We start from the raw sequence: 24141 nt of genomic DNA on the forward strand, positions 1-24141 counted from the left end.
ATGCGTGTTTATGACGGACTTGTTTGAGTAAAGTTATTGAATGAATTTAAAGATGGAAAATCTTGTACTTATACTGATTTGCTTTTAATGAGTTGTTAAATGATTTTGACGGCAGAGATTTTTACTTGAATTGGTTCGATACTTGATTTAAATGATTATCTTGCAATAACTTTTTGATTTTACATATCAGGCACAAACCTCCCTTTTTGAGCTAAATTGTTTACATATATTCTTATATTTTTAATATTGAAACCTTTTATTTTTAGCTTGTTTTCCATTTACACCCTACTCATGGAGTTGATGATCACTGAGTCTATGAGACTCACCCACTTATTTCTTTTTGCAGATAAGTAATCTGTTCAAGTGCATTTCTTAGCACATCGAGACTTGTTGTAACATAGGTAAGGGCATCTCTTAGACTTCCAATCCGAGTCACTCCACTACATAGAGGTCGTGTTGTGTAAAATAGTTTGACTCATAAAGATTATTAGTCTATCGGGAATGTATTTGCTAAACTTTGAGGTTGTGTAATGAATACCACTTGTCATGCTAAATTTATTTTGGAGTCATTAAGTTTGATTATTGGTATCAAGCTGCTACGTTTTAAATATCGTGTTTATTTGGTTTAAGTAAATGATAGTATTTGTGTTGCTAGTTGATTTTTAATTATCCAAAATCTTAACTAAGGCTTGTTCTGGATTTGATTGGTTCACTCGCAAGTCTTGGACACCGGTAGCGACCGAAGAACGGTCGTTACACCATTTCATAGAATCATTTATAACATTAGAAAAAGAATTTGAAACAAAATCAACATCATTATTAGAATCTAAATTTAACATAGTCAAACTATCTTTAAAATAACTATGACCAAAAAGAGTTGTCTTCAAGAAAAATAGACAAACTATAATTCTTGAAAGGAAAATTAAATCCTATTTCCATCAATGCTAAAACTGAAAGTAGATTACATTGTACAAACAGAGTATGAAGCACATCATTGAAGAGCCATTTGCATCCATTGTGTATTGTGAGTTGATAGGTTCCTACTCTTAGGACCTCTTCCTGTGCTCCATTCCAATCATGACAAAGTGTCTACCCACTGATAAATGATGGTAATCTACATATCTTGCACAGTTGCCTATTATGTGTTTGGTTGCTCCTGTATCTACATATCAATTAAGGAGAGAATGAGCTATAAACATATGAGAACATAAGTTCTAAAGTGGTTTAAAGGATGAACCTTTTTAAGCTCAGTGTACTCTTGAGCAAAATGTCCCTTCTTACCACAATTAAAGCATTTCACCTTGGACTTATCTTTTTCTCACCATGCTTGCCTCTTTGGTACTTGGTGACTCTATCATTTTTGGGCTTTAGATTTTTAATTTTTCCCTTTTTTTGTTGTTTCTTTCACTATGGAACATACTTTTTGTAATTTCTAGCTTGAGCTATTAGGGCAGTGCTGTGAATAGCTTCTCTACGCTCTACCTCAAGATTTAGATGGTGGGAAATGTCATCAAAAGTTTTTATCTTTTCATTGTGTGTCAATACAGGCTTAACATGTCCTTATGAAGACTCAAGGAGTAACCTGATAACAACTAAGACCTGCTGTACATCTGTGAGATCATAGTCAACTGCTTTCATCTTTTTTATCATGGTTGACATAATCCTTAGGTGCTTAGAGTTCATCACATATTGATTGAACCTAAATGTTAAGGCACAAAGCCTCGTAGCTGTGGTTCCACCATACTTGAATTTTAGTTGTTCCCACAACTGTTTAGCAGTTGGCAAGTTTTACACTCCTTAATGAGATCATAATGCATGCAACTTAACATGGCAAAGCGCACACTATAGTCTCTCTTATATCAAGTGTCATAGGCCTCTTGGTTAAGACGATGCTAAGTAGTGTTTCCAACTTTAAGTGAGTTCATTTCTTTGGTTAGATGATCAAGCAACTCTTGCTCATTGAGAAGATACTAAACCTTCTTATGCCATATATCATTGTTTTTGCCTTCAAGTTTGGCACCTTTGATCAAATCAGTAATAATTTGTTTTGAAACCATATAACTACATCATTGTATAGGATTTAATTAGGTACATATCTAATTTTCTAATCAATAAAAATTAGACATTTAAGTTTTACTTATATTACTAGTCCAAAAATTTCACATGCATGCTAATAATCATCACCAATAGTATAAACATCAATTAAAATGTCGAATCTAATTTAAGCTTGGAATATGTGAACAACTCCTGTTATCCTTAAGTATGGGAACAACTCCTACTTACCACATAATATAATGAGTTTTACTAAAGAACCCTATTGATATATATATAGGTACCCATATCCAAAATAATATTATGCATAAAGTTAGTGCAAAATTATATCCCTTTACATGGCCTTAATAAATAATCAATACAAACTTAAAATAAATTATATATAAGGAACCTATTACATCAATCTTCAAAAGTAAGAATGTTGTGCTTGCTTATACATATTTGTTATTTTGGATGATCAAAATCTTCCATATAAATATTATGCACACAAAAATGGCACTAATTAGATTATAATTTTCATACGCTTCCAAGAAAGACAATAATCGTCTTCTTGACAAAGAACCTTACTTTACAGTAATTTTTAGGAAAGGTTAGAGGAGTCACAAATGGTCTCTCTTAAAAATCCAATCTCCTTTAATAAAGTACTGAGACATATAATTACCATACTGTCTTTTTGCATACAATTCTACTTAATAAATAAATAAAATGATTACATCAAGCATTCCATAAATTTTACTTAACAAATAGGTAAATATTGCTATCATACAAAATACACTCATATGGCACATAGCATTTTACAATATATGTAAAATAATTGATTTAATAAACATTTTCTAAATTCACTCAAACCATATATATGTTTTAGAAGAAAAATAGTTTCTAATATACAACATATAAGTAAAAAAATGTGTTTAATTAACTATATTTATAATGCATGTGAATTTCAGAAAATATTAACATGCAAAAAACATAAATAATATTCTAAATTTTTTCTTTGGTTTTGATGCCATCCATAAGGCGCCTTGTGGCTTAGACCAATGCATCTATTTGCATTAGATAAAAGCCTATTCCTTCCTCATATCAGTTTAGCAAAATAAATTTGCAATATTATTTTTTTAATGATATATATAATACATATAATATATCGTTAGAAAGATAATGAAAAATGGAACATATCGATTACATATTTATACATAATAAATAATATACTAGTAATTTAAATTAAACAAAATCATGAGCAGAACATGATTTCAAAATATACACAAATTAAAAAGGTGAAAGCAAGCCATTATTAAAAGGTAAGCTTTCCTTTTCAGATAAATATTTTATTGTTTATCTGATCAAAGAAGCTTACCTTACGAATCTTCTTTCATGCACACAATGATCTCTTCGTTCTCGTTGTTATGGAATGGCTATTAGAGTCCTCCACAAGAAAAGAGTTTTTGGTTTTTTCTGACTTATATAACAACTCACTTTCACTTTTGATTGTGTAAAAAAAGTAATACGTCTGTTCATTATTTGTATAATGTGTTAAGGATATGGAGATAAGATATTTCTTTTAAATTTAAACAAATTAAATTTAAATATAATTAATCTTTATTTAAATTTAAACAAATTAAGTTTAAGTATAATGAATTATTACATAGATAATCTTTATTTAATTTAAAACAAATTAAATTCATATTTATATTTAATCTCAAAAGTTTTTCAATTATTTAATTAAAAAATATCAAAATAATATTTAATATTAATTAATTAAATATTTATTAATTATTCATAAATTATTAACAAAATTGCGTGACATATGGACGTACCACATAACCATCCAAATTGCAAATGGGTAAGTCTAACTAATTTATGCTTTGCTGTTGACGTTAATGGTTTTATTAATGGTTCTAAGGAGTCAATTCTAGGAATTTTCACACTTTAGGTGAAATTTTACTCTCTGTCAGGTTTGCAGTTGAACAGCAGCAAAACTGAGCTATTATTATTCCCTCCCCAGTGCTCAATGAAACCCAGCGAGCTACTAGGTCGGGCAGCCATAGGCAAAGATCAGGTACGATATTGTCAGGCAAAAAATGAAGGAGGTTTGGGATTGAAAAAGCATAAAATCTAGAATATTTGCTTGTGGTTTAAAGCATATTTGGTCTCTTTCTTGTGCTTCTGGCACTATTTAGGTGGCTTGGATTCGAGTAGATCCACTAAGGCACAACAGTTTTTGGCAAGTTAAAAGTTGCAAAAATTTGCAACTGGAGCTGGAGGAGATTCTAAAAACCAAGGAATATAGCTAAAAGACCTGACAAATTCCCCTATTGTTGGTGCGACAGGAAGAGCAGTTTGGACTGCTTCAAAATCTACAAGGTTTTTTACTGTTGACAACTGAAATTGGTTAAGTAGCAAGCAGAACCAAAGTCCTTAGCATAAACTAGTGTGGTTTCCACTTCATGTACCTAAATTCTCTGTTTTTACTGGGTTGGCAATATTATTTGGACAAATTAAGCACTCTGTCCGGGATTAAGTCCTGGGATATTACCTTAACATTCTAAAGAGTGTTTCCTTTTGCAATGAAGAAGCCGAGCGTAGGGATCACTTGTTTTTCTATTGTGGCTACTCCGAACAATCTGCAAGCTTTCGCCATTCAAAGTGTAGCTATAGGCTGGTCTGATGTTTTGAGCACAGCCTATTTTGAGATATTAATTCTTTCCAAATTCTTCTCATCTAACTTTCCTGTTCTGCTTCAGTTTATTATATTTGGAGGTAGAGAGAGAAACTCAAGAAACATTCCAGCAAGATGAAGTCTCCTGAAGCTGTATTCCAACAATATGTTGGTGCTAGATTCTGTTCTCTTGCTTATATTCTTGATAAGACAGTAGGAATTGAGATATAAGCCAAACAATTTTAGCTAGAAAGCTCATGTTGGAGAATTTCCTCTTATAAAAAAAAAATAAATCATTGTAATTGAAATTTTCAATTTATTGAAGCATTTTCATTCTTTATCAAGCAATATGAAATTTTATTTAATATTGTAATTTTTTTTATGAAGTTGTAAGTGCAAGAAATATTATAATCATAATCAAATATTACATCTCCTATTGAAAAAAAAAACGAATATAACTAAACAAACAAATCAGTATACCGTATAGCTAAACAAATCTAACATATAATTGGATCAAACCCACACGTGGTGGGACTTGAACCTGGGACTTAAGGCTCCAAGACCTCTTTTTTGACACTATGTTTGAAAATTGTAATTAAATTTCAAATTATACTTGAAAAAATTAATATCTTTTTAAAAGAAAGATCACAATGAAAAGCTATTTTGTATGCTAAGCTTTGGTTAGGTTTGAAGTATTTAGAATGTATTAGGCTTGTGGGGCAAGCCCCATTCTTACAACCTAAACGCATTGCAAACTTGCTTAGAACTGTATTTCTTCTAAAAATTTAAATGCATTCTTTCATGATTTCCAATACACCTACATTGTTTATGAGTAAGTGATAAGTTGTTGAGTTCACATGCAAAGAATGACATGGATTTAAAATAGAGAATTTTCTGTTTCACTTTCAAAGTTAATAGGTTGGTGCAAAGCCAGTTGCAGAAAGATTGTTGTTACCCTATGACTGTAACATGACACAACAAACTCTCACCAAGCAAAACTCACAGCTACCCCTTACCTTCACTAGTCTCCTGGTTACTCACAATCCCATGCAGAGTACATGATTACGACTTTATTTCAATTTCACATCCTTTTAAAGCACAGGCCAGTCTCATTTCTAATGCTTTTATCCATTATGGGAACTCCAACTGCGATACAACATTTAGAAGATAATGGTGAACATTGTTTCGGCAGCAAATATCCGTCAGTTCCAGTGCCTGATAACTTGACCCTGCCAGAATTTGTTCTCCAGGATGCTGATTTATATGCTGACAAGGTAGCATTTGTTGAAGCTGTGTCCGGAAAAGCATACACTTATCACGATGTGGTTAGGGACACAGGGAGGTTTGGGAAGGCCTTGAGGTCAATTGGCCTCAAGAAAGGGGATGTAGTTATAGTGCTACTTCCTAATATTGCAGAGTATGGCATTGTTGCTCTGGGAATCATGGCTGCTGGTGGTGTTTTCTCAGGTGCAAACCCCGCTTCACATGCATCAGAAATTAAAAAACAAGCAGATGCTGCAAATGCCAAGATGCTAGTGACAAATGGTCCAAACTATGAAAAGGTATGAAATATATAATGTCACAATTCTTGTTTGAGATGGCTACTTCCAATAAAATTATGGATGATTTTGATTTTTTTTTTCTTTGTAATCATCATTTGCGGTGTAGTATTTGCATCATCCTAGCTGCTTTCTTAATGAAATTTTTGTTTATCATCTTGACTGAAGTAGAGACTAGATCCTTTTGAAAACTATGAATCTAACACCAACACATGGGACATATTGGACAAGAAAAGAAGCAATTGAGTATCTCCACGACTTATCTTCTACAATATCACTTTTTAGAATGCTTGACTTATTCTAAAATACCAACTCTGCCTACTATATCTAGTAAAATTAACCATCAACTTGAAACAACAGGCGAAAGGTCTGGAGCTACCAGTCATTGTACTAGGTGAAGAGCGCATTGAAAGTGCCATGAATTGGGACGACCTGCTCAAAGCAGCGGAAAATGCTGGTGAATGCACAAGGTTTACCAAGGAGGAAGTTGTCCAGAGTGATCTATGCGCCCTTCCATTCTCATCGGGCACCACAGGGGTTTCAAAGGGTGTAATGCTAACCCATAGAAATTTAGTGGCTAATTTATGCTCCTCTCTCTTCAGTGTGGGGCAAGAGCTGGTAGGTCAGGTCACTACATTAGGTCTGATTCCCTTCTTTCACATATATGGGATTACTGGAATCTGTTGTGCCACACTTAGGAACAAAGGGAAAGTGGTGATGATGAACAGATTTGATCTTAGGACATTCCTGAATGCGTTGATCACGCAAGAGGTGACATTTGCCCCAGTCGTGCCACCAATAATTTTGGCCTTGGTTAAGAACCCCATAGTGGAGGAATTCGATCTTAGTAAGCTCAAACTCAGGGCTATTCTGACTGCAGCAGCTCCATTAGCCCCAGAGCTCCTTACCGCCTTTGAAAACAAGTTCCCTGGTGTTCAAGTCCAGGAGGTGAGCAATGCCCCTTCTTGGTAGTTAAAATTTTAGCACTCAACTTAGTGACATTACTTATTATTTTTAATTTTTGCGACTAGGCATATGGACTAACAGAGCATAGCTGCATCACACTGACCCATGGAGACCCCATTAAAGGACATGGCATTGCAAAGAAAAACTCAGTTGGGTTTATCCTTCCCAATTTAGAGATCAAGTTCATTGATCCTGACACTGGTCGATCTCTGCCCAAGAATATCCCGGGTGAATTGTGTGTCAGAAGCCAATGCGTAATGCAAGGTGACAAAAAGCAAAAAAAAAAAAGAAGGAAAGAAACATATTGTCGATCATCGTAGATCATAAAATCACTTGAAATAATATTCCATTGGCTGTCAATTTGATTTAATATATTTATATTTATACGACGATCAGCCCTATGAATTTGGCGTTGCACTAAGGAATAAAAGTTGGGAACCTTACAGGCTATTACAAAAACAAGGAGGAGACTGATCGGACCATCGACAAGAATGGGTGGCTGCATACGGGTGACATTGCGTACATAGATGATGATGGAGATATTTTTATTGTGGATCGCATCAAAGAGCTAATCAAGTATAAAGGGTTTCAAGTAAGCTCTAGATTTTGCCATTTGTAGCCGTCCTGCTCTAGTTAATCAAGTGTGTGTGTGTATATACATAAATTAAAAAAAAAAAAACTTTTTCGGTTGCTGTTATCTGTGAACAAAACACGACAGCAATAGCCAACATCATTAAAGGAACCTTATAGCATAAAAACACACAAGTAACTGGTAAGTAGGCTACTTATCTGATTGTGGTTGTGAAATTAGCTGTTGTGCTGTGAAATTGTTAGAATGATTAAGGTTACAGTCGGCAAGTCCTTAATTTAAGTTGTTTAAATGTTTCATAAAAGGATTTTGAAAGAAATCGGCAACTTGTACATTCATGTTGGAAAATTTTGCCAAATAAATTTCTCTCTAGAACCAGTTTCATAGCATTCTAGTGTTCAGAAATTTTCTAGAAATGTAGCCGAAAAATAGCAATCTTTTAAGGACTAGAACAAGAAGATATTGGCCAGAAATTCAAGAATCAAAACCGCTGTTTAGAGTAAAAGCATTTGATTTGCATTGGACAAGAATGAGTGAACAACGTATGGCATCTAAATCCCCAGCCGACAATTTGTTAGGCGGAGAGGAATTACTAGCCCAGCATGTTTCAATCTGGGACTGCCTATTAAATGGTAGAAGATCGTGGTCGAGTTCTTAGTGGGATACTAAAATCTTGAATATACTAGTAGCATGTTAAGAATAAAGCATATTTGACATATCTCAAGAGTACTTAAAATTGGCTAAATTTGAAGTTTTGTTAACTTCACAGGTAGCTCCAGCCGAGCTGGAGGCCATTCTCCTAACTCATCCCTCGGTTGAAGATGCAGCAGTGGTGCCGTAAGTATCGTGCCGCCCGTCGGGTGTCTGTCTAATTTATTCGGGTTCATTGCAGTTCGTAACATGAAAAAGAATTACCAGGTACTAACCAACGCTCTATAAATGCAGGCTGCCTGATGAGGGGGCAGGTGAAATCCCAGCTGCATGTGTTGTTATGAGCCCAAATGCTACAGAAAGCGAAACAGACATCATGGACTATGTAGCCTCCAATGTTGCACACTACAAAAAAGTGAGGGCTTTGCAATTTGTGGAGACAATCCCAAAATCTCCTTCAGGGAAGATCATGAGAAGGCTTTTGAAAGAAAAAATGATGGAAAAGATGGGGAAAAACATTCCCACAGCTAATGCAACATTGCCTGCATAAGTTAAACCTGATTATTTTTTTTTCCTCTTTCTAGTCTTAAATTTTAAGACTCCAGAGCCTGGAAGTTATATAAGTATTATAATCTTAAAAGAAATGCTTCAACTCTGAATAATACTACTTCATTAATAGATGTATCTTAATTATGATCGATCATTTTCCGAGCTTGGTTTAGCTGGTAGCTAACTAGGAGCCAGCCATTTTATTAGGCTGTTGGAACTGGGATTCCCTGGTGCGGGTGGCTAAATCAAATCATTGGCCCAAGATATTGTGGTCAGGTCCTAGGTTGACAAAGTTGATAAGAATTTGCTCAACACTAGACCAATGCGCCCGTTGTGGTGAGCACCATCCACATGACATAAAGAAACGGAACCCTTGAGAACAAATCTCATAAACATGGTACAAATATCATTGTTTTGTGCGCAAAGGCCTCTTAAACAACAATTCATCCGTGCGACATCGATTAACCACATTCAAAAGACAAAAAACCAGTTGTGAAATTTAAATTTTACCTTATGGCCGGCTCACGTGGGATTCTTCTGATTTTTAATCATGAGCATTATTGAGATCTTGCAGAAGAAGAAAATCCTAATAAATAAAAAGTTAAAAATGTTTGCGCTGATTCATTTACTGAAATGCCAACATTGACATTGACTCAACCCAGACTGGTAGGAGTCATAAATTATAATATTTTAATAAATATTACATTTGACTCATGCGCAAATTTTTTTTATTCAAAAATTAATTTGGAATTCACTTTTTCTCTCCAATCGATGAATTTATCCATATTTTATATTATACTAATATCTTGTCAAAGAGAAAAGACCCACCTCTCAGTGTCCAGTGTCCACCCTTCCAAGAACAGATTGTGGGCATTCGATAAGTGGATTATTTTAACGTTTGATTACAAGTGTGATTGTATTATAATAATCCAAAAATTGGACTTCCGCTTCCTTTAATGTTCTTAATTAATATAATAATCTCCACTGGTTCAACTTGTTGGTAAAGGACACCTGCAAGTGTTTCACACTGTTAGAATAATTGATGCATATTCAACTTAAAAAATTCATGAATGAGTTACCACTAGAAACACTGTAATACAACGAATTTATTCCTAAAATTTTATTTTAAACTAACAGCTTCTTTTGAAAGAGTGAGATATTTTTAATAAAATAATAAAATTAATATATCATAATAAATAATAATATAATATATTAATTTAATATAATAACATATTTATGTAATATTTTTTATTTATTAATTAATAATTAATTATAAAAATTTATTTAATTTTAATTAATATAAATAAAAATTAAAATTTATTTAAAAAATTTATGAACATGGTAGCTTTTGAAAGAATAATATTTTCTATCTATTGCACACGGTTAGACACGAGGGGTGTTGACCATAGCACGTAGTCAACAAGAGTTATCGTCGTCGACTCGTCCGTGAAATTGCTCTGTAGATGCCGAGTCGACTCAGTGGAAACCTCGGAAAAGTTGAAAATTTCCGTCCCTTCTCCCATGGCTGGCTGCCCGTCCCTGACAAGAACAAGGGCTCCCTTTTACCACCGTCCAAAAAATACTATAACCTGCAAAAGTTGCAACCAACTTTTTGACCGGCACGTGTCCTTATTTTATAATTACTACATATTTTCTGCAATTTTTTAAAAAATAATACCAATATATAGTACGGCACACAAAAATGAAAGGAAATTATTTCTTCCCAAAAAGCTAGGCTCTTTGTTTTTTTATTTTGTTTTTTCTTTTCTCTGTCTCTCTCTCCTTCTATCGTTGTCCCTCCATTTTCAGTCTCTGAAAGAGTCTGAGTCAGACTCAGCAGTGGGCTGTGCCTTATCTCCTTTCTTTTTCAAACTAAATTTTCTCTCCTTTTTTTCTGACCACGATTTAAGTACCGATCGGCAAGTTACTCACCAGTAAGTTCTTCACCTAGTCTTTTGCATTTTTCACTAAACGCCCTTAAACAAAGGAAGAGAAACGGAGAGAGAGGAAGACCTTTTTTATTTTTATTATTATTATTAATAAAGAGAGTAGTAATAATGAGGTGCCGGAATTTCCAAAAATGGGGAAACATCTCTTGTTTTTGCTGCTCAGATTGAAACATCATTTTCTTCTTACCTTCTATTGTTGTTATCTGAATTTGTTCCAACTTTAGCAAAGGTGTAGAAAAAAAAGAAAAAGATGCTTATTTATTTATTTATGTAGCTTGCTCTTCTTTTTTCGTTATTGTTCCCTTCGTTTTCTTGTTTTCCGGGGAAAGTGAAAGAAAACGACTACGTTTTTTTGTTTAGTTTTTTTTTTTTATTATTAAAAGGGTTCCTTTATAAGTTCACCTTATATTTCTGGTTGAAATTTTGGTAGAATTTATCAAATCTTTAAAAGGAATAATAATATGAGGAGTGATACCTAGGAAGGGGACCAGATGCTTTCTAAATATTATTCTTTCATAATTTCCGTAATTATTTTCAGTATTTGTTATGTCTTCTGTTCCAATGCAAATGTAGTAACTTTCTTTTTCCTGAAGATTAAATTTCTGACTAGAATTTATTTCTTGTAATTTCTTTTGGATGTTGCATTTGTGGTATTTATTGATTGATTCTAATGTTCTCTGTTGGGGTAAAAAGGGTTGTTGGGATAATTATTTTTTGAAGGCTGTGAACTGTTAATTTGGTGGTAAATTAGGGCTTTCATTGAATTTTTACTGCAGTTGATCGGTCGTAGTGGGTCTCAGTCGGGGACCTACCTTGTGGGATTGCCCTGATAATTGAATGTGAATTATTGAAGGTGTGAAGGTTTCTGGAGTACGGTATTGCAAATGAAATTAAAACGTGAATGTTTGTTTTCTTTTTCTCTACTGGAATACTATTACTGCTTCCCTAGAATTATTGGAGAGAGAGAGCTGCTTGTTAATGCTTCTTGTAACCAGTTAGTTAGTTTCAGATGGGTTGATAGATTAGGGTAAATTCTTGTAGGATTTTGGGGGTGGAATTCGATGCAAGTGTTGTAGGTTTAGGAACACTTATATATTTTAGCTTGAAGTGATACATTTTATCTTGATGGTGTAGGATTATATGCGTACAAGAGCAAATAGGAGAGATCATTTGGAATTATGCTGTCAGCTTGTTTGTGTTAGGCATAATGAAAGGAGTAGAAATGCTGTACCACTATTCTCATCCCGAATTCGCGAGGTTGAATGTGTTGTTTTTTTGGTGTCCTTGCTTAAGTTGTCTGTTTAATTAAGGATGGAGATTGATATCTGCAAAATTGCTCAGCTTGAGAAGTGATTGCTCCTTTAGTTGAACCTTTCTGGTACTGTGGTTGCAATTTTTCAGCAAAGTGGACTCAAAATGACATAGCTAAAATTCGTTAGTGTAAAATTGCAGGAGTGAACAAACTACTATTTTGTTAAAGGGGATTGACGATTTGCTAATTTGCCCCCTCTAGATCTGAGAAACGGAGATGATTGGGCTTTGATGCTTTGAGACTTAGAGGTAAGTTTTCTGTTGATATGCCAGGATTTAATTTTGCTTATCTGTTGATAGAGTCCCCAAATGGTCTCCTTTAAATATAGTGTTACTGGAATTTAGCATGGTTGAAAATATTTTTCCGATTTATTTCCTCTGTGTATAGTATAAGCCTCAAGGTTATAATGTTTTCAGGATCTGGTGATAAGTTGCTTGGGTTTTATATGAAGAATTTTGTGTGAAGTGTTCTATGAGTTCTATCTCTCTGATGGAGTGGAATGCCAAAACCTCCTTGCAATGGGACTGGGAAAACCTAATGATGTTCAATTCGACACCAACTGAAATTCCAAGGAAGCTAAGGCCAATAGAGTGGGATATTGACGGAGAGGGAGGAATGGAATCTGGGTCTCTCTATTCTTCTGGCGCTGCTGGGGGTAGTGGTGGTTCTGGCTCAGATTTGGGCCTTGCTTCTTTGTCTAAAAGTTCGAAATCGGCGTCCATTAATTCTTCATCTATGGGGGAGATAAAAGTGACAAAATTTTCTTTGGAGGCCCTTGAAGCTTCCCCAGATGATATTATCAACAAGAAAGAAGTTTCCAAGGTTGAGCTAACTGGTACTTCCCCAACACTTGAGGCTTCAGTTGGCTCTGGTGAGCCATTGCTCAGTTTAAAGCTTGGTAAACGAACATACTTTGAAGATGTTTGTGCGGGAAGCAATGCTAAGAATTCATCTCGTTCTGCAACTCCTGCACCATCTCCTACCACAGCAAAGAGATCCAAGCCCAATTGTCAGAGCACACATGTTCCACATTGCCAAGTCGAAGGCTGTAACCTTGACCTCTCTTCAGCTAAGGATTACCATCGGAAACACAGAGTTTGTGAAAGTCATTCAAAGAGTCCAAAGGTCATTGTAGGTGGTCTGGAGCGCCGGTTCTGCCAGCAGTGTAGCAGGTATATATTTTTCTTGGTTCTGTGCATTGGAAGTTGATGGTATCCAAGAATTTTTTTTTTATTGATTATCTGTGCTTTTGCTGGTGTTCTAACTATATTTGCATTAAACACTTGACGTCTCTTAGTTGATATCAGTAATTTGATTCCTTATTCCTGAGTCTTTTATTATTTCTCATACTGATCAATGTTGAAATCATGATTATGGTTCATAATGTCGAAGGTTCCATGGCCTGTCGGAGTTTGATGAAAAGAAGCGAAGTTGTCGCCGGCGTCTTTCTGATCACAATGCAAGGCGTCGCAAACCACAGACCGAAGCAGTCCACTTCAATGCTGCTAGGCTTACATCATCATCCTATGGTACTGGTTTCAGACTCAACTTTGCTATTTTTTCTGCAGATGATTTTTGTCACAAGCAACTATCACAAGAATAGGCCAACTGAATGCTTTTTAATTTTTTTAACTCTCAAATTATGGAGTTGTGTGATTCATTAACTAAGTCATATTTTTTTTTTGATTCATTAACTATAAATGGTTTAATATTTATATCTTGATATTTTTATTGTCTTTATATTATGCATATTGCTTGCGGATAACAATGTCAATAATATCTTGAGTGATTCCTTAACAAAGTTGTGTCTTGACATAACTTTTTCCCATTTAAATTGTATTCCTGTAAATGGTGCATGTCTGCATTGAAGTCAATGGTGTAATGGTTTCTTCTGGTTTTCTTGTATTTATATATTTGACATCATTATTTGCAACTAATATGCCATATATAAGAATAATTGTTTATACAAAATTTGAACATTAGTGACCTGGAAATTGCTAAGTTATTAAGTCTACATAGTCCAAAATATCTAGATTCATGATGCTCCTCTAATTCTTATCATGCAGTTCTTGATATATGGATGCCATTTAAATATCACCGAGATATCGTGGGCATGTATTATCTCATGCATATCAAGTAACCTCTTTGATTGTTTTCTTTAACTTGCTATTGCTAAATAGTTTGGGCAAGATTTAGACCATACTTTATTGGATGCTACCTTCTATTGATTGCTGTTCTGCCTTGCAAGTGTCATCTGTCTTTGAAGTGATATCTGCAATTTTGTCTGTTAGCATCTGTTAACTGTGTATCATCTTGTGGTCATGCAAGGATGATAGATATCAGGTGTAAAGCTTTACTAGTTCTGCCTCTGCTTGTGCAGATGGGAAGCCACAGATGGGTTTTGTCTGGAATAAAGTGCCATTTCTTCATGCTAGGCCTAATGAAGGTTTTACATGGGAAGGCACATTTGACTCCAAGTCCTCTCAAATGAAAGGTTTTACACCTACAAAAGTTGGAAATGTTAATGGGCAGCTGCAACTGCCAGGCAATCAGCTGTTGAATTCCATCACAATGCGATGTCATGATTCCAGTAGGTTCTTGCCCACCAAGGGCAAGCACAACACAGGCGAGGTTCTCAACCAAGGTTTGGTTTTTTTGTCTTACTTGGAAACAAGAATTTCCCATGCATTTGGTTTTTGATTGTTAACAATGTTATCTGGCATCTTTGACTGCTTATTTAATACAAGAATCCTCGTCAAACTATGTAATACAATAAATACCCTCAAGAACGCTCCCTTAGCGAAAAATATAAATGCAATTACAAGGCGCTGACTTTTGAGACTTGAGACTTTTTATGAGGTGGGAATCTCAAGGTGCCACTAATTTGGTATGATACAGATGGTTTTGTAACCTCAATTCCTTGCAGTCTGCAAAGCTGCCCTTTCACATACTAGATTTTCTTCTGGCCAATTTCTTTTGTCATAGTGTTTCTTCTAGAGGAAAAAAAAGGGTGCCTGTTTTTTTTCTCTGTAGCCTTTGCTGTTGTTGTGTTAAGGTGTTAAGGATGAATGAATCAGAGGCTACCTTATTGGATTTGTTGAGTTAAAAGGTATGGTAGCTGATAGGGGCCAAATTTTACTGAAAAAATAAATCTCCGAGCCGCCTATCCTGTTAGCCTTTTTCCCTCTATGCGAGGTTAGCTTTATTTTTATACAATTATATCCAGACCAATAAAAGATTGTTATTATAAATGGTAAATAACCAGGATGTGACTGTCAAGTGGAATGAAATTGAAGTGTCTAATACATGAATGAGGAGAAGCAAATAGTTTCAAGAAAGCAAACAGCCGTGTGGAGTTTTATTTGTTTGGTTAACAGATATATGAGATCCTTATGCTATGACACGCTTCTTGATGCTTTTGGATAGCATGTGATGATGTGTTTATATTTGAATCTAGTGATTCCAGAAATAAGAGGCATAGAGAGAGGTGGTAATTGATGTTTGATGATAAAAACATGGCTATTTTTTTGGAATGGTCTGTGTATGGTAAAGTGCCATGCTGTAATACTCTACTTGAGGGATCACATACATATAGGAAAATTTTTTATGCATGTGGGGCTTAGGCATGGAATATTTTTTGTGGAATATGATAGATGAACTATAGAAAGATGTATAATTAACTTCACAGTAGACGTACATGTTGCTGATCCCAATGAGAGATAAGTCACAGTACTAAAGACCTCTCATGTTTGTTAAAATTTAGAATGATGCACTCCTTACTAAACTGATTTACTAGGTTACCAGTTTTGCCGAATATTGCAGGTGTAGAAGAACCCACACTTACTTCGAATATGGGTACGACGCAAGATCTTCATCGTGCTCTCTCTCTTCTGTCAAATGATTCATGGATTTCATGTGAGCCAAAACATGGTTCACTTGCGTACTCCATACATGCTAATCCTACCAGTACCTCTCAGCCGGTAATGAATGTAATTTCTCAAGGTTTTCCATGTGCCTTATCTGAAAACTGGCAGATGGAACAACAGACAACTGAATCCCAAGTGCAGACAACCTTGCATGGTGATGCTGACAATCATTTCCAAGAGTTCCAGCTACTCAAGGCTTCATATGATGGTGGCTTTTATTCCAATCAGATGAACTGACTGCACAAATGTAATTTTAACCTTTTTCAACTTGGGTAGGTTCACTTGTTAAGATATGTAAGTTTAACAAGCCCTCTTTCACATAGTTTTCCGTATTTTGGAATTTCTGATCCCATTGGAAGTCACTTGACGCTTAAATGTTGTGTGCAGCACAAGTACGCTTGCACATAAATTCATGTCCAAGCTACATTTCCACTGTTAAAATCATTTGCTTAAGAATTCTGGATGTATAATGCAGTGTCATGAGAGGGCGCCATAAACCATGCATTGTACGAGCACTCAAGTAATTGCTAATTCGTTTAATTTCTCTGCTGGAGATCAATGACGTTTTGAAACTTTCAAACCAGAGTACAGCAGCTAAAGAGTTCGTCCAAAATTTATGGTTCATCTTTTAATGACAGTAGTACTAGAGAGTGGATAAAAGGAAGCCAAACCAATTTTACTAGGGTCACTTTGCATGCCGATAAACGATGTGTGATGGCATAATGCTGATGGCTAATTTTGCTCTGTCCGGCCCGACTACAACATCCGTCCTAGTGGATCACGGGTTCACTACAATTCGTGGAAAATGTACCGTGTTCCAGTGCTCTGATCCGATGCACAAACTTTTGTCATAGCCTAACTTAGCCACAGGCCCAGTTTGTGTCGGGTAGGATGTGGGCAGAGAGTGATGATGGAGCAAAAATACTGCGTTACATCCGATACCACTAATCTACGCCCATAATATCGAATCATTTTTGGCTCAATCGGAGAGAGAGAACAAGAGTTTGGTAGGAGGTTTTTGTATTCAAAATTTAATGTCCTCACGTATATATTGAGAGAAAAAAAATATTTTGTTTTCATTTTATAGCTTAATCTGCTCCTCTTCAATTTAGTAGCTAGGAGATGTTGAAATTAGAGGCCTGTATGGCGTAGGCCCTTTACTTTTTTATGTATATACATATTCCTATACCCAGTACAAAGCTAGGTATTGATAATAATATTGGGCAATTAAACATCTTGCTAAATCCTATTAGGCAATAATACATTTTACGTTTAGATTGTTGCTTATTACTCTTCAACTATACTCGAGGGCCAACTCTTTCCAAGTATTTTACCCCTTTCTTCAGATTTTAGCCGCAGGAAAAATGAGAGAGTTGATTTGTTGATTATAAAGGGCATCTACATCTGCTGGATAGTGCACACCACAACACACCGTGCATCTGCAACTTAAAACTTCAACATAGATTAGTTTCCATCTTCAAAATAGATCACATCGTTGGCGCTTGTAATTAGATTTCAGTTGATACAGTCAGATGACTAAAAGGCTATATGCCAGACCATGGAATGCTGCGTAGCTAACACTCACAGTTCTCATTTACAATGTCAATGCAAGTGTTGGAAATTTGAGTTCAGTGGGTAAAGCAGAGGCACCAGAGCAGCTGATTAAAAGCCACTATGTTAGACCACAGAGAAACGCTTTCATTAGTTGGGTTACCACAAGCATATTGGAATGCATAAATTCAAAGTGCGTTTGCATGATACGCCCATGTTGGCTGAAACATTATTCTTCAAAACGAAAACCTATAACGCTGCTGCTATTCATGATCTAAAATATACATAGTACTACTGTTCATTGCCCTTACCAATTCACTTGAGTATAAGGTCATGGTTATTTAAATCAAGTCCATGGTGTTAGCCAAAAAGGAAAAAGAAAAACAAAATATGAAACCGGTTAGCCAACACACTAAAAACTATCCTAGGGGAGTACTCGGACAAAACCAGAATTCCCTCAGCCAACAAACTCAATGAACATTATGACCTGTCGACAATTCAGTCATTTAGACCAAAAATTACATGGCTACCAGAAATGTTGATAACACATCAAAACAGGCTTTTAAATAGGCAGCTTCAACTTAATTTCAAACCTGCATTTTCTCCATGCTCCATGCGAACATTTGGGAACTTATGCAACATGAAATACTGAGAACAAACCAGTGGTTCTCAATTCAGGATGACCACCCTCCAATGACAAGGGAAAAATGCATACATACAACAAAGTTGACCAGAGTACTTTAACACCGATGCAATAATAAAGCCCACAGGAGACTTAGCTAACCTATGATGGTGCCAAATAGGAGACAGTAATTATCCCAATGGGTCAATGTGAAATTTCTGAAAGATTTGTAGAAAATCTTTCAAAATCACAAAGATCCCTGTTTAGACCATGTCAGAAGCAAAAAACACAATACAAAATTGGCCTCTACTTCCTACGGTCCAGTATGAGAACACCTGAAAAATTTCCTACTACCACATTACCTGACAATAAATCTAATTAATGAAGTTGAGTACTTCATATGCTTCTAACAGAAGCTTTCTGTTGAAACAATGACAACTCAAGACAGACAATCTGAAACTGAATGAAAACCAGAAACATGCAACGTGCAGAATCTTTCCCCACTAGCATCAAAGCTAAGTCCACAGTAACATGCTCACTAGAATAGATGAGTTGATTCCAAAGTACAAAACCTAACTAATAGAAACCAGAACCAACCTGTAAAATATTTTGCAGATTAAGATGGCTGACACATAATGCACCAACGATCCATAAAGACCACAAATACCACAGCATTAATACAACAACTGGACACTGATCATGAGAAGATAGAGTGACTTGACAACCGCTGCAACATGATGATGACAAGACTGACTTTCAGACACCCATATTGAGCAAAGCTGGACGACAACTCTGGACCTTCTCAACCCTCAAACATGTCCTAGAACTCACTGGAACAGTAGACAATTGCAAATCAATTGAAAGAAAGACAAAATGAAACTAAAAGTAACAAGGTAACATTCAAACGTCTGTTTACTAAAACGCAGGAGATATAGTAATAGTTTAACACACAAACACAAAGAAAGAAACAGATAGAGGAGGTAGCCCAAAAATCTTTAACTAGGAATAGTTTTGAGATATTGAAAGCTAATGAGTTCTTAATGTGTACAAATGCTGTCAATGAAAGCAATAGCTTCAAGTAACAAGCTAGACTACAACAAAAATGCATCACACGACGAACCTGATCATTTTCATTTGCTGTTGGTGAAGGGGACTTTTTGGACTCAGCTGGTTTGTCAGCCCCACAATTTTGTCTGTTGCACTTAGTCCTGAATGGGTAGTTAATATTGCTACATTTTTCACACTTCCAGCTCCCCTCGGGCATCTTTTGTTCTGAAAAGCAAGAAACAGATATATATCAAATTTAAAAAACAAGACAGAATAATGTTTACAAATTTAAGAGAACTTACTTGAATTTTTATCTGATTTTGCAGCCTGCATTTACAAGAGAATTTTGTTAAAATCAGAAATAGATTCATAACTGCAGAAAAGAGGATGCAACATTTCATATACTTCTCAGTTTTCAAAGTACCAAAGGCAACTTAGGTAATAAAGAGCACAAATGTTCATCAACATTAAATATATAAATAAAAAAACAAAAACCTGAGATCCAGGCTTTGGTGTGTTGCATTTCCGCATGTTACAGACAGTTCTGAAAGAGAAGTTAATATTCCCACACTTTGGGCATGTCCAATCATTATCACGTGTAGCATCTGGAGATGATTAGGAAAAAAATTCATCAAACTATTGCACAAAATTGCTGGACTACCTAGTGAATGGCTTCCTTGAGCATAACAGTGTAGATATAACATACCGGCACCCTTTTTCTGCAATTTATCATCTGGAAAAAACCCTGGCCTTGGTCCCTGCAGGTTAATACATATTATATCATTAATTTTAACTCACATGTATGACGACGTAGCTCCACCAAAAGTTAAAAATGATTAGATGGTGCAAAGCAAATAGAGAAAATTTAGAATCAATCTGCAGCCTAAAAATCAAGTTTACGAATTCAAACCTAGAAAATGGGCAATTACAACTTAGAGAAGTGATACAAAATACCAAAATTGCAATCTTAATTTGACAGTTCTAACAAAGAGCGATCTCAAACTAGCATTCAACTTACCATTGGAGGAGGGCCCATGGGCAACCCCAAGCCATACCGATCCATCAAAGGAGGCATGCCATATATTCCACCTGGAAAAGAGAAATTCACAACTTACTAATGTGATTACTGGCCCCATATATGCACAGAGATAATTAGCCATATTTTGCAGATATGAGTGAATAATGATCTATGTGTGTTCTTGGTCAACATTTTAACTTGCAAGAAAGTATAAACAGGAGACTAGAATAAGTAAAAGGATCGGAATATAATAGCAATTATAAACGGGAAAAGGAAATTACCAATACCATTTCCAATCATAGATCCACTAGAATAAGGGGGTGGTCCAGACATATGCAGCGGCCGATAGGGACTGCCACCAGAAAGACGACTGCCATAATTGTAATGATAAGCTGATCCTCCAGAAAAAGAAACATCATATGGAGGAATTGAGGAACCATTGAAGAGGGAAGAACCATAAGGTGGCACACCCAGATACATTGAAGATGGTGCACCAGAACCTACATAAGGAGCTGAGGATGAGTAATTCTGTGGGGCTTGCACAGGCTTGGCTGCAGATTTCTGAAAGAGAAAAATTTTCCAATTTAATCTTAAAAAAAGAATGGGAGAAAAAACCTATAAAGAAATGTTAGGATCTAAAGAAATAAAAAAACAAATACAAAGGCATTGTGATGAACTGATTATTAAAACAAAAACATAGGACATAGAGAGGCTAGACTCTATAGGAAAGCATGCAGTTGGGTACTACATATCACTCTCTGCTTCTATCTTTTTCCTCACTTATCAGCACCAGAACCAAGATTAAAGTCATTAAGAACAAATTGCTAACTCAAGTATTTCTAAGTATTTTCTCTTGTATTACATAGTGTTAATACAATTCCACTCTGTACATCACAAAAACAATTCCCCGTGTGCCCAAACTACAAGAATATACAATTCATCCATATTCAAAACTCTGGAAATATTTGGAATATCAACACATGCACATGTAACCAGAGTTAGAACGTTAATACAAATGGTGACTTACTGAATTATGATCAGCTGGCCGGGGTTGAGTGCAATTGCGCATATTGCAAGTAGTCCTAAATGAAAAATTGACATTCCCACAACTGGGGCATGTCCAATCATCTTCCCTACGACTACCTACAAATTTTAACAACAAAATTTCAACATCCCCAAATAACAAACCAAACACAAAATAAGACACAAGAATTAAATGCAATTAAATAGTATACCATCAGTTCTAGCACGCTTGGCTGCTGAAGAATTTCTGTTATCAACCTAAAGCACACACACAAGACAAAGAGCACAGGTAAATCACCTTAAACAACGCCTCCAATTTCACAGTAAATATAACAAGTAAAATTTTACGAAACATTCGCCTTTGAAATGATATTTTGGAGAATTGGACAATAACAAGACACGAATTCGAAAGAACCCTAGCTTTGCTAGGGGAAATAAAATCCAAGATCATTTTAAATTTAGATCTATTAGGGTTGGAAGCAGAAATCTAATGAAGGGAAATTGAGAAGAATTGGAAGAAAAGAATACCTGAGACATTGAGGCGGCAGCGATAGAGGGAGATAAGGGAAGATGCGACTGTTTGATTTAAAGATTCAAAGCTAGAGAGAGTGTATGGTAATTAGGAATTTGCCCTACGAAATAAGGGCGGTGACGCGCTTTAACAGAAGAGTGGAGATCAGCGTGAGGGAGGGTTTTTACTTTTATATAGGATTGATTGATAAAGATAAAACGGCTGTTACCGTCTGATGTTTCGGCGCCGTTTGCTTAAGCTGACTTGGATGGCCCAGTATGTGTCATGGAACTCTCCAAGATTTAGTGCCGGTTCCCTCTACCTTATTTTTAACTTGTTTATTTTTTAAAAATAAAAATTATTAAACAGTAATTTATAAAAAAATTTTAAAAAATAACTTTTTTATAAAATAAAATTTTAAAAAATTTAAATTAGAGTTTTTTTTTTAAAAAAATACACTAACTTTTTAAGAAAATTATTTTTAAAAAAAAAATCATCTCTAAAAAAAATCTGTTTCCTCTCGATCTCTCTATTCTCTCCTCCCTTTGTAGAAATCATCATTCTAAGATTTATTTTATTCTTACAAAAATTTAAAAAAAAAACTCAAAATTCAAAACTACTTTTAAGTATTGTTTTTTCTTTTTCATTTTGTTTTGTTTATTATTTTATTTTCTATCAGTTTTTTTTAAAACTTTTTTTATTATTTGATATTTCTTAGTTTATTATTGATAATTACATGATGTTTATTTGTTTTTAATTTCTTTCTAATGGATATAAAATTTATTGATTATGATTGAAATAATTAATTAAATAGGTCAATGATTTTTGAAATAAATTAAATAAAAATTAAAAAATCAATATTTGTACTTATTTGTGGTAACTCAGTTTTAAATAATTTCATATATGACCTAACAATACCCAACAGAAGATGAGGCAATCCTTAACAAAATAATAACTCATTAAAAACTGAAAAAAAAAATAAAAGCCAAAACTTTTTAGTTCATGGAGGGGAACTTTGTTGGTGAGGACATCAAGACCTTGATAGATTTTTTTTGAATTAGTGTTATGATTTCAATAGGAAAATAGGTTACCAATTCAATGGCTAAACGTAATTTTCCTGACCTAGTTGGATCCATTATTAATATCACCTTGGTTCTTTTCCTCGTATGTAACATCAATTTTGTTCAGCTTCAAAAGTCATAAATTTTAAACCAATCTTTAAAAAATAACAAAAAATATTTTTTTATATTTTTTTTAGCTTTCATCAATTCATAATATTATAGGAGAAATTATATTTTTTTCACATTCATCTTTTTTTATTTAATTCAATTTTTTTCTCCTGATTTGTTAAATACCTTTTATTTTAATTTTAATCAAAATTAAAATTTATATAAGTTATTTTGTCAAACAGCTTATCTATAAAAAAGAACTTATAAAAAGTAAATTTACCAAATAATTTTAGCTTAATTTTAAAAGTTGTTATTTTTTATAAGAGATTTTTAATAGCTTTTAAGCAAAAAAAAAAAGCTAAGCCACACATGCTCTAAGACGTGAAACACCCATCTTTATAAACTTTCTAACATTGCCTTAAAACTTCATGTTTATGTTTTTTGGAAATGTTTGGGGTTATTTTTGGACTCCGTAAAATATTTACATATGTGCAAGGTAAGTTTATGATTGGGTCAAGTGTCACGAGTTTGGAACTTTAACCAAGTTCTGTGGGCATTATAGTCTTGTGCTTGTAAGACTAAGTAAGCCTAAACGAAGTTTCTTGATGATCAAGGCGGAAACATAAAGTAAGTAAATTTGAAGAAAGAAATTAAGAAGAATAAATAAGTATTACTTTTTCAATTAAAGAAAAGCAAAGTATTTAAGATCAAAGTATAAAGTAAATTGCTTGATTTGATAAACTTGATTTGATTGCCTTACAATGACTCATAAAGGTGCTATTTATAAAAGCTTACCTAACCTAAACTTTGCGTGCAAGTAAAAGTAAATATGAAATTATCTAAGTTAGACTTCCTTGGAGTACAAGAAAAGTAAAGCCTTAAAACTATGCCTCCTTAATGAGCAGGTAATCATCAAGGGAAACTTTATTTTTGGAAAGTATTCTAACTGCCTTAGAATACTTTGCTAGGTTGCCAAGGCTACAGCTGATGG

The 24141-nt window shown here is 34.6% G+C and overlaps 3 protein-coding genes across 15 annotated transcripts; 2 read left to right on the forward strand and 1 right to left on the reverse strand.

Moving 5' to 3' along the window:
• The first annotated feature begins 5841 nt into the window (after nucleotides 1-5841).
• On the forward strand, nucleotides 5842-9023 carry ACOS5 (acyl-CoA synthetase 5). Its single transcript, XM_021445422.2, has 6 exons — nucleotides 5842-6270; nucleotides 6628-7215; nucleotides 7299-7497; nucleotides 7680-7825; nucleotides 8592-8659; nucleotides 8768-9023. Exons 1-6 carry the CDS (start codon nucleotides 5842-5844, stop codon nucleotides 9021-9023), a joined length of 1686 nt encoding a protein of 561 aa, XP_021301097.2.
• A 1715-nt stretch (nucleotides 9024-10738) lies between these two features.
• LOC110427367 (squamosa promoter-binding-like protein 2) lies at nucleotides 10739-16762 on the forward strand. 9 transcript variants are annotated; one of them, XM_089785698.1, is made up of 7 exons: nucleotides 10739-10956; nucleotides 11748-11824; nucleotides 12424-12531; nucleotides 12700-13455; nucleotides 13676-13812; nucleotides 14664-14927; nucleotides 16088-16762. In XM_089785698.1, the coding sequence occupies exons 4-7, from the start codon at nucleotides 12755-12757 to the stop codon at nucleotides 16444-16446; spliced, it is 1461 nt and encodes a 486-aa protein (XP_089641824.1). In that variant the 5' UTR covers nucleotides 10739-10956; nucleotides 11748-11824; nucleotides 12424-12531; nucleotides 12700-12754; the 3' UTR covers nucleotides 16447-16762. The 9 variants fall into 9 exon arrangements, with proteins under 9 accessions (XP_089641824.1, XP_021298573.1, XP_021298541.1 ...); XM_021442898.2 differs by lacking the exon at nucleotides 11748-11824 and adding an exon at nucleotides 12106-12228; XM_021442866.2 differs by lacking the exon at nucleotides 11748-11824 and having other exon boundaries at nucleotides 12106-12531.
• A 525-nt stretch (nucleotides 16763-17287) lies between these two features.
• On the reverse strand, nucleotides 17288-22149 carry LOC110427413 (Ran BP2/NZF zinc finger-like superfamily protein). 5 transcript variants are annotated; one of them, XR_002446269.2, is made up of 11 exons: nucleotides 21999-22144; nucleotides 21683-21728; nucleotides 21475-21590; nucleotides 20729-21008; nucleotides 20448-20518; nucleotides 20136-20187; nucleotides 19925-20034; nucleotides 19732-19756; nucleotides 19503-19654; nucleotides 18980-19212; nucleotides 17291-17654 (listed from the first exon to the last, which is right to left on the reverse strand). XR_002446269.2 is itself a non-coding variant. In XM_021442929.2 (10 exons), exons 1-10 carry the CDS (start codon nucleotides 22005-22007, stop codon nucleotides 17595-17597), a joined length of 915 nt encoding a protein of 304 aa, XP_021298604.1. In that variant the 5' UTR covers nucleotides 22008-22146; the 3' UTR covers nucleotides 17288-17594. The 5 variants fall into 5 exon arrangements, 3 of the variants coding, with proteins under 3 accessions (XP_021298604.1, XP_021298621.1, XP_021298613.2); XR_002446268.2 differs by having other exon boundaries at nucleotides 17292-17648; XM_021442929.2 differs by lacking the exon at nucleotides 18980-19212 and having other exon boundaries at nucleotides 17288-17648; nucleotides 21999-22146.
• Between the last annotated feature and the right edge of the window lie 1992 nt (nucleotides 22150-24141).

This window comes from Theobroma umbraticum, unplaced genomic scaffold (genome assembly GCF_002168275.2).
Source record: "Theobroma umbraticum cultivar Fairchild unplaced genomic scaffold, ASM216827v3 scaffold_30.0, whole genome shotgun sequence".
In the NCBI taxonomy this organism is placed as follows: domain Eukaryota; kingdom Viridiplantae; phylum Streptophyta; class Magnoliopsida; order Malvales; family Malvaceae; genus Theobroma; species Theobroma umbraticum.